The 14,075-nt window shown below is 47.1% G+C and overlaps 1 protein-coding gene across 11 annotated transcripts in view; it reads left to right on the top strand.

Moving 5' to 3' along the window:
- UBE3B (ubiquitin protein ligase E3B) overlaps positions 1-14,075 on the top strand; it is a 53,677-nt gene that overhangs the window by 27,698 nt on the left and 11,904 nt on the right. For all 11 annotated transcript variants that reach the window (XR_005057560.2, XR_012125442.1, XM_037004327.2 and 8 more), the window contains 7 exons: positions 885-1,056; positions 2,653-2,771; positions 3,403-3,517; positions 4,241-4,340; positions 8,205-8,324; positions 12,677-12,853; positions 12,984-13,094. Coding sequence is in view for 9 of the 11 variants with exons in the window: in XM_037004327.2 (XP_036860222.2) it covers positions 885-1,056; positions 2,653-2,771; positions 3,403-3,517; positions 4,241-4,340; positions 8,205-8,324; positions 12,677-12,853; positions 12,984-13,094 (914 nt within the window). In the remaining 2 variants the exon portion in view is untranslated. The remainder of the gene's footprint in view (positions 1-884; positions 1,057-2,652; positions 2,772-3,402; positions 3,518-4,240; positions 4,341-8,204; positions 8,325-12,676; positions 12,854-12,983; positions 13,095-14,075) is intronic.

Raw genomic sequence — 14,075 nt, forward strand, 5'->3', positions numbered from 1 at the left:
ACTATATATTCATGACACATGGAACTTCAGAGGCAGACTTTCTAAGTCATTAGACTTAAAATATAATGGTAATGTAGCCTGTGTGTCTGAGGCCTCATAGCATCAGGAGGCCTACTTAAGATACCCTGTTTCACCCAAGGTTAAACTTTTGTATAACCCTTCAGAGTATCTCTGCCACAGTCATTCACTGCTTTTCTGTTTTTCACAGAGATAGAATAATAGAAGTAGATGAGAGGAAAGCTTTGCTAATGTGGGTGAGCCTGCAAGATGTTTAAAACAGGGTTAGCAAACTACAGCCTGTGGGCCACACCACCACTTGGTTTTGTAAATAAAGTTTTGTTGGAACACAGCCACATTCATTCATTTAAGTATTTATGACTACTTTCATGCTAAGAGGGTAGCATTTGGTAGTTGTGACAGTGTCAGGCACATAAAGCCTAAAAATATTTATTCTTAGGTCCTTTCCAGAAAAAAATCGCTGATCCCTGATTTAAAACATAAACACTAAGTCACACAGATTGGGTTTCTGTTCTTGGCTTTGACACTTATTGGCTTTGTGATTTGGGACCAATTACTTAACCTCTCTGCACATCAGTTTTTTCCCTTATAAAGTGGAGAGAACGGTGGATTTCATAAGGTGGGAAGGAGATAATACATGCAAAGTACTTGGAATGGTATCTGGAACACAGAAAAGCACCCATTAAATGTTAGCCATTATTATTCTTATGGTGATCATGGTTTTCTTAATAATTGCACCTTCTTTCTCTCACACACATTAAATGTCCACTAGCAGGTTTCAGTGTTTTGTTTTCCAGATGGATAGGAGAAATAATGGACCAGATGGAGCCCCCTCCTGAAGCTTGGGTTTCTCTATCATTTTCCAGGTCTCACTTACCTTGATGACCTGCTGCCCAAACTGTGGGCGTTTATCTGTGAGCTGGGGCCCCACGGAGGGTTAAAGCTCTTCTTGGAATGCCTCAACAATGACACTGAAGAGTCCAAGCAGCTCTTGGCCATGCTGATGCTGTTCTGTGACTGTTCCCGGCACCTTATCACGTAGGTTGACGCTGTTGGGCTGAATTCCTTTGCTAGAATGCGGAGACCAAATTACAACGTCAGCAAGAAGCAGTTGCTGATGGAATTACTGCAAGTGTTCAGACCTATGTGCCAGAGGCATTAGAAGAATTAGAGAAGAAAACATTTACAGAGTGGGTGGCATATAGTTGGGGTTAAGCAGTTGTTCCTATCCTTCCAGGAGAACTGGGTCAGTTTGACGGAGGGTGGGCTTTGGGGGTCTCCTGGAGCTAGGTTCAAATCATACACTGGCCATTTACTCGCTGTGCTAGTAGTTAACTGGAAGATTCCAGAGCCAGAAAGCCAGGGTCCAAATCCTGGGTCAACCACTCACTGAGACACCGTGGGCAAGAGGGCAAGGGGCTCTGCCTGAGCCTTGTCTGTGGGTGGGAATAACAGCACCTGTCCTTGGCCGTGTGTAGGGATTAGACAAGATACCGCATACAAAGTGCTTAGCACAGTTCTGGCGCAGAGGGAGCATTCGGTAGGTGTTGGCAGTTACTGCCAAGCTGACCCTGGGCAAGTTGCTTAACCTCTCTGAGCCTCAGTTTCCTCGTTACTAGAATGGTGATAATATTACCCATCTGATAGGGAGTAAATAAGGAAAGGAATGTCAAGTACTTAGTACAGTGCCTGGCACAGAGGGAGAAATTAACAAATGTTCATTCCATTCAGTTCCTTTGTTTTTTAAGGTTATGTATCTACTTGTATATTAATATTCTTTAAATTCCATGTTTTCTCAAAAGTTTGGTGAAGAATTATAAGATAGAGTGGACCTAAGGCACTATCTTTAGGACAGAAGACATGGACAGGAGGGGTCAGGGACATGTAGGTGGCAAATTGAGGAAGGGGCTCGGTGAATATTTGGAGGTGAGAGCAGGGGTCTGTAGGGCTGGTGAAGGCACCCTGAATTGCTGGGTCAAGGGGGACCCGAGAACAACTCTGAAGAAAGTGAACAGTTTTAGGAAGTTTTATGATTGAGCTCTATCTTAAATGGTCCATTTATTTATATCTTTTTTCAGATATTTAATCATTCACTTATAAGTACTTCTCAGGTACCTTCCAAGTGCCACTAGGGTCTGTCATTGATGCAGAATAAGCTTCCATGACTTTCTTCAGTGGATACAGACTCTCAGTCAAGATTCCTTGATACTTAGGTATGAATAAAGCATGAATTCAGGCATAAATTAAGAAAATGTAGCAGTCAGATTCTTAAGAATAAGAAAAGTGTAGAGTAGAACTTATTATCATCTTTCTCAACGGTGCTTTTTAACTTTTTACTGTGGACAATTTCAAATAAACAGGAAGTAGAATAGTGTGATAAACCCTCATGCCCATCACCGGCTTCAGCAGTTACCAACTCATGGCCAGTTTTCCTTCATCTACACCCCGCCTCCCCACTCTCCTCTCCCAGGTTATTTTGAAGCAAGTCCTTGATGTCACATCATTTTATCTGTAAATTTTATCGAAAAGATAGAGCTTGTTTCTTAACCTTTTTATATCTACTAAGAGGTACAGATCTCATTTTTTTCTCCATTCCTCAGTGGGAACTTATGAATAATTTTCTGTCTGATGTAGGATTCTTGATGATATTGAAGTTTATGAAGAACAAATTTCATTCAAACTGGAAGAGCTGGTCACCATCTCCTCTTTTCTGAATTCCTTTGTGTTTAAGATGATCTGGGATGGAATCGTAGGTAAGGTAAAGATGTCAGCCATTGTTTTAATTGCTATTCACGGGGAGGACACCGTCTGTGACAGCAACTGATTCTTAGCTTTATTATCAAAGTTAACTGAAAATGTGTATCTATTCACCTAATTGGAAGTTTTTTTTTCTTCACTCTCTACTCATGACCACTTTAATAGTGTGGTTATGGAAGTTCTCTCCCTGGTGGCCTTCAGGATTTACATGCACATGTGAAGGATTATTAATGGTGATTAACTTTTCCCTGAATCTTTTTTTATTATCTGAGTTGATTTCCATGAAAATAAGATAAGTGCCAAGTCACATTCAAATTAGCGTTCACCTTCTGAAGTGTTTCCAGTTGTTCAGTACAAAGCCCTTAGATTAAAAAGGGCTTTGTACTCTGATGACTTAGTAGTGGGATGAGTGGGAATGATTGTGTCTTAAAGATCCTTGGGTCCTGCAGACACTTAGGACACACCCAGAGTGCCTCTTAATTCCACTGGTTCCATGTAAAACAGAGTGAGGGAGAGGAAGTCTTGGTGGGACTGGATGATGACCGGAGGAGGCAGAGGCTGTCCTCCCTGCTTTCGCCAGTCCTCGTCCGACCTGTGAAGGTGACTCCTCGTTTGTTTACCCCACAGAGAATGCCAAGGGCGAGACCTTGGAGCTGTTCCAGTCCGTCCATGGGTGGCTGATGGTGCTGTATGAGCGGGACTGCCGGCGGCGCTTCGCCCCCGAGGACCACTGGCTGCGAAAGTGAGGGCCAGGGTGGGAAAGGGGGTCCGCGGAGCCAGAGTCCCTTCCATCACGCTGCTGAGTTGCCCGGGTGTGAGAGAGCACTGTGTGCTCCTCTCCTTCATCCCTGGTCTGCATTAGGAGGGCTGCTGTTCCCGTGAAGCTCCTGTTAGGACAGGTCACCTGGCAGCCGGGCTCACCCTGAAGAGGGCTAGAGCTTAGTCATGGCGACACAGCCAGATCCCATTTAGCAAATGTTTCTTATCCAAACTGGAAAAAAAAGTTCTTTGAGCTGATTTGAGCAACAGGATATGATAGCTAAATGGAAGTTTTTGTTAAAAGATTTAGTATAAAAACTAGGTTTTTTGGGGGTGTGTGGTGGAATTCCTCTTGCAATAAATAACAGAAGATCATGTCTGAATTTTTTTTTATCAATGACATGTCAACTCTTATGTAATTCTAGTGCAAGAACTGGCAAACTTTTTCTGTAATGGGCTAGACAGTAAATATTTTAGGCTTTGCAGACCAGATAATCCCTGTCACAGCTGCTCAAGTCTGCTACTGTAGGATGAGATCAGCTGTAGACAATATATAATGAATGAGTGTGGTTGTGTTCCATTAAAACTTTATTTTCAAAACCTAGCAGCAGGCTGGATTTGGGCCACAGGCTCTGGTTTGCCAGCCCAGCACCAGAGCACAACTTTCTTGTTTTAACGATCCCAAACCCATGTCTGTCTTCCTAAGGGATCTCAAACCTAGTGTGCTCTTCCAAGAACTCGACAAGGACAGGAAACGGGCACAGCTGATCCTGCAGTACCTCCCTCATGTCATTCCTCACAAAAACGTGAGTTGTGCTCAGAGCTGGGCTCCTAGTACATCTTTCTGCTGTACCATGTAGCTCCTGACTTTCCATCTTCCTTACAGCAGTTAGCAATATGAAGGTTGAAGGCAGTATGAGCTGGCAAATCTTGGTGGGGGTGGGGAGGATGGATGCTGTGGGAGCCCAGACAAGGGACCTGACACAGCTGGGAATGAGGGACAGGGGGTCAGGAGAAGGCTTCGGAGGCAGAAGTGGACAGTGTTAAGGCCTGAGGTGGGAGAGACTGTGGTGTGATTGAAGAGCCAGATGTGCAGTCTGACTGGAGAGAACATAGAGGAGGGAGGAAAGAAGCTGAAGTTTGTAGCAGCTGGAACAAGAAGGATCTTGTAAATCAAGGGCCTGGACTTGGGTGGGGCTACAGGAGCAGAAAGACGATGAAGTTGAGAGGTTTTTTTTAACGAGGTAGCACCTACAGGCCCTAGAGAATGATGGCTCTCAGAGGAGAAGGAAAGGAAGGATTCAGATGATGCTCAGTTTTCTGGCTTGGCACCTGGGTGCTTGGGAGAGGCATTCCCTGAGGTAGGAGAACAAGCGAGAGCGGGTCTGGGAAACGCTGAGGTCGGCTTCAGGCGGGTAGCATGTGGGGTGTCTGTGACTCCCCAAGGCCACTGGACACAGGGCTCTGGAGCTCAGCCGAGAGGACTGGGCTGGAGAGAGACTCCACACGTGGGCAGCACCCAGATCGTCTAACTGTGCTCATGGACATGGACTAGGAGGTCAGGGACTCACAAGAGGTAAGACCAGGGGACAGAGGCCAGAGCCCTGCAGGGCCTTCCTTAAAGGGCCAGCACAAGGAGAGAAGGTGTCATCAGAGGAAGAAAACCAGCAGAGGGTGGCATCAGACCCGAGGACATGAGGTGCGTGGTCAGGTACTTGTCAGGAGCCTCCAGGAAGTGAGGGAAGGTGCTGCTCACGCCCTGGTGTGTAGTGAGCACCTCAGACATGTCTGCTGGTGCAGGGACACTGCTGTGCTCCTTTGGAAGGGGCTCTGTGTTTCCTTTCCTTTCCTTTCTCTTTTTTTGACAAAGTGGATCTTTTTTAAAAACATACGTCACATTTTTGTGAACTAAATCTCACTTCTCATGGATACTTACTCCTCACTGCTCCCCATACTGTTTTGACCTTGACGTTAATACTTATGGTTGCTATTCTCTACCCTCAAGCAGTGATTCACAAACAGTTGTTTACGTTGTTATTGCACTTGACAGCAAAGGCTCTCAGAAATGAAGACCCTTGTGGAGATTACTTAGTCAAACATGGCCTCCATGAAGGAGCCCCTTCAATAATATGCCTGACCTTGCCTCAGGTAGAGAAGGCGCAGCTTTGCAAAGCAGGCCATCCTATTGCTTTACACTCTCCAGTGATGGCACATTCTTCCCCATCTTAAGTTGAAATGCTTCTCAATAACTTCTACCCTTTGGTCCTTCAACAACCACTAAAAGTGGAATCTCTAAATCTTCTGAGGTTCTCAGACAGCTCTTGTTTGCCTTTTGAATCTTCTGTTTTCCAAGGGCAGCATCCTTCCTTTCTGCAACTACTCCCTGTAGAAGTGGCTTCCAGTCCTTCATCTCCTGGGCCTAGACCAGTTTGGTGGAGTCTGACTTCCAACACAGCACCTCGTCCTGGACCATGTGCCTGAATAGAGCCCCGGACCGTAGCATTCCCGTATCAGAGTCTGGAATGTCTGTGTATCTGCAGCTCACAGATGGGGTGCTGAGGTGCCCTGGGGTGCCTAGGTTTTTGAGGGAAACAGTGAAATCTGTTGGACACTCTGTGAAGTACTAGCTCGAGCTCACAGTTTCAACATATTTGTTAAGCTGCATTTGAAAAATGAAATTAAAATATTTTCTATTTTAATGTATGTGTATTTTTAAATACCACTACTAAATTCTTAGCACATAAATATTTTTTAAGTTGTTAGGAGCCTGACTACCTAGTAAATAGAATTGTTAAGTATTTCTTGTGCCCCAGAAATGCCGTGCAAACGTAATTACTGAGCCATCCACTAGGGGTGCTGTGAGCAAGAAGGAACCTCTGACATCAGTTGGCATGACTTGTAAGTCCAGGCTGTATTCTGATCCTCAGCATTTTTTTTGTTGTTATTGTTTGGGAATTTTGTGTAAGATTGCCATCAAGGCTGTCTGTGGCTCATGAAATCTTTCCCTCCCTTGGGAAAATGGGGTCTTTCCTTACCTCCCAGGCCCTGCCCTCCCTGTGATGGTGCCAGCAGGCCTGGAGGGTACTGTGTTCCCTCAGTCTCCACCTTCACTTCCCGCCCAGTGGGGCGTGGGCTGCCCTCCGCCACCGAGATCTTCTTGCTGGGGCCCACAGGAGGGCAGTAGATCTCTCCAGGCCCGCTTCCTGCCTTTCATCTGTTAACTCTATGGTATCTGCCCCGACGGCTGACCCTCTCCCTTGTTCTTGATCTCACTTGAGTGGGTGATTACAATGCCTGTCTTGCTTGCCTTAACATATTTATAGGCCTCCACTCTGCCCGGGTCACACACACAGCGCCTCATTCTCTGCAGTCTCTTATGTTGTTTCTACACATTTATGTGCAGCTTGGCTCCCCATGGGGACATAAGGCCTCTCTCTCTCTTTCTCTCTTGTTTTGGCCAGAAGGCTAGCTCCCCATTGGGTGCACAGTGCTGTGTGGTGTGGTGGTCTGCACATGGGCTCTGGGTTTGAATGTGCCCACCAGCTGTGTGACCTTGGGTGAGTCAGTTTCTTCATTTGCAAAGTGGGGGTAATGATCCTACCCAGGTGTCTGCTGTGGTTGCTGAGGTCTCCCAGCCCCTGGAGGGCTCCTCACGGTTGCCCCACACCTTCGACACCACATGGAGATCCAGTGCCCCATCGAGGCTTCCCTTAGTTCTTGAGGGGCCGGCATTCTCATGCTCACCCCCAACGTTTGCTTCTGTGTATGTTTTCTCTGCCCCATTGTAGAATAACCCAGACGTGAAGTGCTTTGTCTGCCTTTTGTTCCACTAAGTGACACCCTTGTTCAGGCAATCATGCCAAAGATTTGGGGTCACAAACATTCGTGTCACATGGCCCCACACAGGCTATTGCTGGTAGGACTGTTCTTATTTCTGTTTAACAAAACTCTTGACTTTGGGGAGATTCCCATTTTTTAAAAAGGTAGCCGTGGTTGGATTTCCTCATTCACGGACATGAGGAAGCACAGTTGGGGCGGTGCTCCTCACACCCAGGAAGCGGGGAGGCCTGTCAGCTCTCCTGAAGGGGCTGCCCAGAATCTTGAGAATGGGGAGAGAAGGTTCTTTTCAAACAGTAATTGAGAAGTATTGCTGGTGGGACTACCGTGTGCTTGAGGGCACAGAGGAGGCAGATAAAAGGTCAAGGACCTTTATTCCATGGGATCATTTAAAAATTTTCTGACACTGAAAAAAATTATCTTTGAAATGTTTCTGTTTTTTAAATTCATAATATTGATTTCCTTTAAAGCAGGCACAGCTATATAAAGCAGCCTCTAACTTGTCTGGCTGCCAGGTTTTTACAATGGATTATTGACTGAATGAGGAGAATGATTTTTCTCCCAGACTATTCTTAGCTGGACCCTGGGTTCAGCCAGACCACTCTTTCTGGAACTTTTCTTCCTTGACAGGTACTAAACTGTATTTCTAATTCGCAAGATTGTTTTTAGGAATGTTTACTATTCCCAGAAGACACTTCTAACCTATAACTCTTACCAAAGTTCCCAGTTTGTTTGCTTCTCATGTGACTTAAATTTCACTAATTTTATACAGTACATTTGAGGGAATCATCAGTTGCTGACCCTGTTTCTGCTCTCACCTTCATTGATTTCAGAGAGTTCTCCTGTTCCGAAACATGGTTACCAAGGAGAAGGAGAAACTGGGGCTTGTGGAAACCAGCTCGGCCTCCCCTCACGTCACTCACATTACTATCCGACGGTCCCGGATGTTGGAGGTGAGGAGCCTTTCACAAAGAGGTGTGTGCTCTGTGAAATGTAGGGTTTTCAATGAACAGTAGGATTTGGTCTTATCACTCCTCCATCTAATGACGCAGAAATCAAGGCTCTGGGAGCAGGAACAGGGCCATTTGCCCTATTGTGTGTTCTCTGAAGAGCTGCTTGATTAAATGTGTCCTCAGTGCTGGGGACGCAGAGTGCAGTGTTTCCCTTCCTTTTCCCCGTGAGAGACCCTGGGCTGGAGCTGCAAGCACTTCGTGCCCCTTTGAAATGAGGGCAGACATTCTCCTGTCTGTGTGAACCCCATTTGTCCTGATGGGCACTGTTCCCAGACTCTCAGCCATCAGCGTGGGCACTGGACTGGAGGTGTTAAGTTGACTGAGCCATACTGAGAAATGCATTTATCACAGAGCCAGAAGTTCTTTGTAGACAGAACTTAGGGGTACAAGTGAAGTGGGCCACTTAGCCAAATCCCATGTCCAGGGTTACCACTATATGATGACTTCGTGTGAGTTAGAAATAGGTGCCTGTCCTCAGAACACTTTACCTCCATATGTCAGAAAATTGTCATAATATATTAATTTTGTTGGAACAAGACCCCGACTGCCATCTGCTGAAAACATTGGGGTAACTATACAAGCCTGCCATGACTGCATTGTCCGTGCCACACTCTCCCCCAGGGCTCTGCGGTGCACCGCCTGCCCATATGTGCTGGTCTTGCTAGTGGTGGAGTTGGTGACTGAGCCCCACATGCCCTTTCCCAGGAGAGGCTTTGCTTGAGTTAGTTGCCCACGCTTGCTCTCTGGACCTTTTATCAGACTCCCACCATAGTTTCTCATTAGCTACTCAGCAGTTTAGGGCAGTCATGGGATCCGAGGGCAGGACATGGCCACACAGCCAGCCACCAACAAATAGCAATGACAGCAGCCCTTCCTCCTCACATGTTTTCATTTTCTCCTTCGGGGTATTCACTCTCTTTCCTGGAGAACTTCGTTTAAAAGGTTCCTCTGACTGGTGATTGACACTGAGTTCTGCTGGGGAGGCACATGTGGTGAACAGATGATGTTTTTTACTTTCTTAAATGTGGGAATAAGAAATTTAAGTGCCTACAGGGATCCTGTAGATCACGGAAATGGGTAAAGCTGGCTGAGTGTGTCTCAGCGCAGGAGCATCTTGTTTGCATGCTAAAAAATAGAAATATTCTGCACTTCCACTGCTCTCTTATTTTTCTTGCAACAGAGCCTTCAATGTAGGTAACTCAAAAAAAACAAACAAACTCCAGAAGTGAGTTGACAAATGACAGCTGACATCCAGCCTCAGTGCTAAGGAGCAGTAGAGGGGGGTAGGCAGGTGGAGAACACATGTACCCCAAAAGAAGCCACCTCCACTCAGCTCCACCTGACTTCTGTTGTGTGCAGAATTGGGCCCCAGAATGCACTGGTATTTTAAGAGAAGGCCAAAATTCAGGGTGTTATGTGAAATCCCCAGATCCTTCATGTTGTGAACTAACGAACGTTTGTAAAGTACTGGAAAGGTCAGGTAACACCCGTCTTTCCAGTGAATTCAACCTGTGGGCCACCAGTTTGCCACCTTTGCTTTGACTCAAAGAAAAAGCTCAACTGTGTTGTAGAAACTCCCTTTCCCAGCACTTGGTGCATCATACGTGACTCACCTCTCCTGTCCCTTGAAGTCCTCAGTCCCATTGCCCATCATACCCACTCAGACATGGCCAGCACCAATGAGAAGTCTGGGGTAGCAGAGACTGGGGTGCCCCCTGAGAGTGACAGAGTCCTTGACTCTCTTCTCAGGTGTCATCGCTTACAGGAAACTCACTTGACATCTGGTTGTCCTGGGCTTGCTTTTTAAAACACATCCCTCGGGAATGTCAAAGGAGGATATCTGCCTTAGATTTCAGGCAAAGTCCATTTTCCTCTTTACATTCCATTAGAGTGTATCTTGTCATGAAATCGGTCACTGTGTTCTCACTGAATTTGGAAGGGGAGAGGCTCATTTCTCTAGTTCCCGCAGTTGTTCTCCTGATCTGGTGGTTTGTTTATTAGAACATGAGAGCCCAGCAGCCTTTGCTTGATTTGGGCACAAGGGGGCATCAAAAGATGGTATTAGACGCATGACCTCCTGGGCTTTTATTCTGTTTCCTCTTTATGGTTTGTATTGAAGGCAGTGCTTCTATTTTAGGGTTCCAGGTCTGAAGTCCTGCAGGAGGCTCCCCCTCACGGAGGGCGCACTGGGGCTGGAACTCCAGCAGGGCACAACTGAAGGAACCTTAGACATACTCTTGTCCAGCCCTTCCCCCTGCCCTGTCAAAGGCAGAACTGAGGCCAGAGACGTTAGCTTCTCAGTCAAGGTCACTCGCGGGTCTGTGGCAGAGCTGGGTCTGGGAACCAGCTCTCCTGTCCCCAGGTCTACTGCTCCTTGAGAGGCAGTAGAGAAGAGCCATGCCCTATTCCCAGTCACCTGCCCAAAGGGCACAGAAATGATCCTCACACAACAACAGGGTGCCCAAGGGGTAGTGGCATGCAGCAGGAATGATGTCAGAGGTGGCAGGTGGAAAATCCCAGTCTACAACTTTTCAAAGAGGAGGCTAATGTAGAACTAGCAAAGAAAATTGCTTCAGCAAATATTCCCTGAGCACCTGCCATGTGCTAGGCTTTCAAAATTACCAGCTCGTTTAGTCCTATTACCACTAAGATACCTACTAACGTGTATTAAGGTTAGGAAGCCATCATTTTAAAGCAGAATGGAAGAAATCCTGCAGGCAAGCAGGAACACATTGGAATTCTCCACCCATCCCTGACTCAGTGCCAATATAATTATCCCAAGTTTAGGCAGAATGGTTTAAATACTGCAGCAGCTGCATGGTGACTTCCTGTTTTTCCTTTTTTTTTTCCATCTAGCATAATAGTTTCCAAACTTCATGTACATAAAAAGTACTTTTCAGGACTGTGCACCCAAAACCATGAGACTGTTCCTTCGGGTGACTCAGGGGACATTCAGAGGAAATGTTTCCCATGCCTAACACCTGATAGGATTGGGAGCCACCATCCAACAGTCCTTCGGTTCACTAGGTGAACACAAGGGAAATGTGATTGGCAGGAAGGCAGCAAGGCTCCCCAAAACAGGTCTCGCCATACTGTCCTCATTTGCCTTGTAACAAAGGCCCAGACTGGCAGACGAGTGGATGCTATGGAGACAACCTGTCTCCTGTTAGCAAAACGTCTGACAGCACTGCAGGTGTGGCTGAGATGGAGCCGTGTGGGCTGGCCTCAGGAGGGTGTTGCAGTTCATTTGCAGCTTACATGATAGAATCTAAAGACACCGGTTTCACCCTAATGGTGGGGCCTCTCATGTTGGACCAAAAGACTCTTCCCTGGGCCCTGTCCTATTCAACACTTTTTTACAATCACTGCTCTGAAATGAAAACCTAAGCAGCTTGCTTATCAGTGCCCACACTGCAGGAATACATTTGATGACAGAATCAGGAGCCAGGAAGAACTTGACAGATTAGAATCAAAAGACAAACTAAACAAGATGACTTAGTAGAACTCTGAAGTTGTGACCCGGAGTTCTGGATAGGGGAGACATGTGGAATGGCTGTGTGTCGTGGGAGAGCTGACTGCAAGCCAGAGGTAGGCTCAGGTTTCTTCCTCCCACTGCTCCTGGCTTCGTCCAGGCCCAGCATCATTCCTGCACCCCTGTTAATTTGTTTCCTTTGTGCCCTGCCATCCATCTGCTTTGCTACCAATAGAAGGACCTTTTTAAGACAAAGCCAGCCATGTCACTCTCTGCCTAAACTCTTCTGTGTTTAAACTCCGTATTGCCTTCAGAATATAACCTAAATTTCTTAGCATGACTCACAAGGCCTTTCATGTTCTAGGGGAACATCCAGGAGTTGAAGGCTGGAAGTTACTTTTACTTTCCATCTTATAGCAGGCTGTGAGTTTGACTGATTGATTGATTGATTTTACCATGAGCTAAAAGATACTCTTGGCATTAAAATAGAGTGAGATTTGCCCCGGTGCCTCCCTTCCTTTGTCTGACGGCGAGAGCGTGTCATGGCTCGCCCTGTTTCCCTGTCCTGCTCTGCATCGTCTTGAGGGCAGTCTCCTCTTGCCACAGTCACATCCCCAAAAATGAAATCTTCTTTTAACAGACTCTCATCTAAAAGCAGGTGAGAACTGTTCTTCTCATGCACCCAGGCATCCTAATTTGCACATATACTAATTACACTGAGAAAGAAAATTTGTTCAGGGGGAAAGGAGCCTTGAAGAGAAGCCCTGGATTATGCAGAAAGCCTTGGGTTCCTGATGGACTGTGATTCTGCCCTTGGCAGGATGGCTATGAGCAGCTTCGGCAGCTCTCCCAGCACGCCATGAAGGGCGTGATCCGTGTGAAGTTTGTCAATGACCTCGGGGTGGACGAGGCCGGGATTGATCAAGATGGCGTTTTCAAGGAGTTCTTGGAAGAGATCATCAAGAGGGTGTTCGACCCAGCACTCAACCTATTCAAGGTATTTAAGGAGAGCTAGAGTGGGGTTGACAGCAGCCAAATTTGAGGTGACAAATGAGAAGTGAAAGTCTGGTCTTGCTCATGACAAGGCATTTAACCTCTCTGCGTCTATCCATCCTTTTGTCTTGCAGACAACCAGTGGGGACGAGAGACTCTACCCTTCGCCCACATCCTACATTCATGAGAATTACCTGCAGCTCTTTGAGTTTGTGGGCAAGATGCTGGGGAAGGCTGTGTATGAGGTAGGCACATTAGGAAGTGTTCAACTGCAACGGAAAATAAAATGTTAGAAGGACAGGCACACCTCAGAGACTTCGCAGTTTGGTTCCAGACCACAGCAAAAAGGGGCAATAAAGGGGACGGGAGAACATCCTTGACTCCTGAATAATCCATCATTCTTTCTGGTAAGCAGCCCCTGGCCACAGGCTGAGTCCTGGCCATGAGGAAGTCAGGTGCCCCAGTGGGGCCCTGCCTAAGCACCCTTCTGCCCTCCTGCCCCAGACTGGTTGGCGCTGGGCTCATTCTTTATGTTTCTGTTCCCATGTCTGGAAAATGGAAACAATTTCTCAGTTGATCCCTGTTGTAAAAAGAATCCCTGAGAACCTGCGTCGGCACGTGCCATGTTTTCCCTTTAAACATGCAGTTGTGATGAGACCCAGAAGAGCCTGGGCCAATGAAAAGCATGACCTCCTGGCTTCTGTGAACATCCTCCCCCATTCCTGGGCCCAGTCTCTGCTCCCTCTCCTACAGTAAAGTACAGATGACAGAAACCAGGAGGTGCGGGCCCTGTGTGAGGAGCAGCACGCTTCACCTCACTCACCCCGTGACCTCTGTGACAGGCCCTCACTGAGTGTGATTGTCCCTTCTAAATCTCTCCACCTGGAGTCTGTCAGTGGTTCTCCCTGGCATTTCATGAGGGCTTCCTGCCTGTATCCCTGCCTCCTGTTTTCCTCCTCCCGTCCATTTCCTACATAAAGTACAAACCTGGCGCTTCCCTGCCTAGCGCCTCCTCAAGGCTCCCTGCTGCCCCTGGGGTAGAATTCAGACCCCTGGGGGCTTATGAGGCCCATCCTGGCCAGGCTTTGCCGCCTCTGGCTGCATCACTCACCTTCCCTTCTTCACACACTGGGCTGTGTTCTAGCCCTACAGCAGGCCTGTGGGCCTTGCGCCCCTTTAGGGCTAGCTTAAATACCGCCTCCCGCCCTGCCTCCAGGAGAGAGCCT

This window comes from Manis javanica, chromosome 15 (genome assembly GCF_040802235.1).
Source record: "Manis javanica isolate MJ-LG chromosome 15, MJ_LKY, whole genome shotgun sequence".
In the NCBI taxonomy this organism is placed as follows: Eukaryota; Metazoa; Chordata; class Mammalia; order Pholidota; family Manidae; genus Manis; species Manis javanica.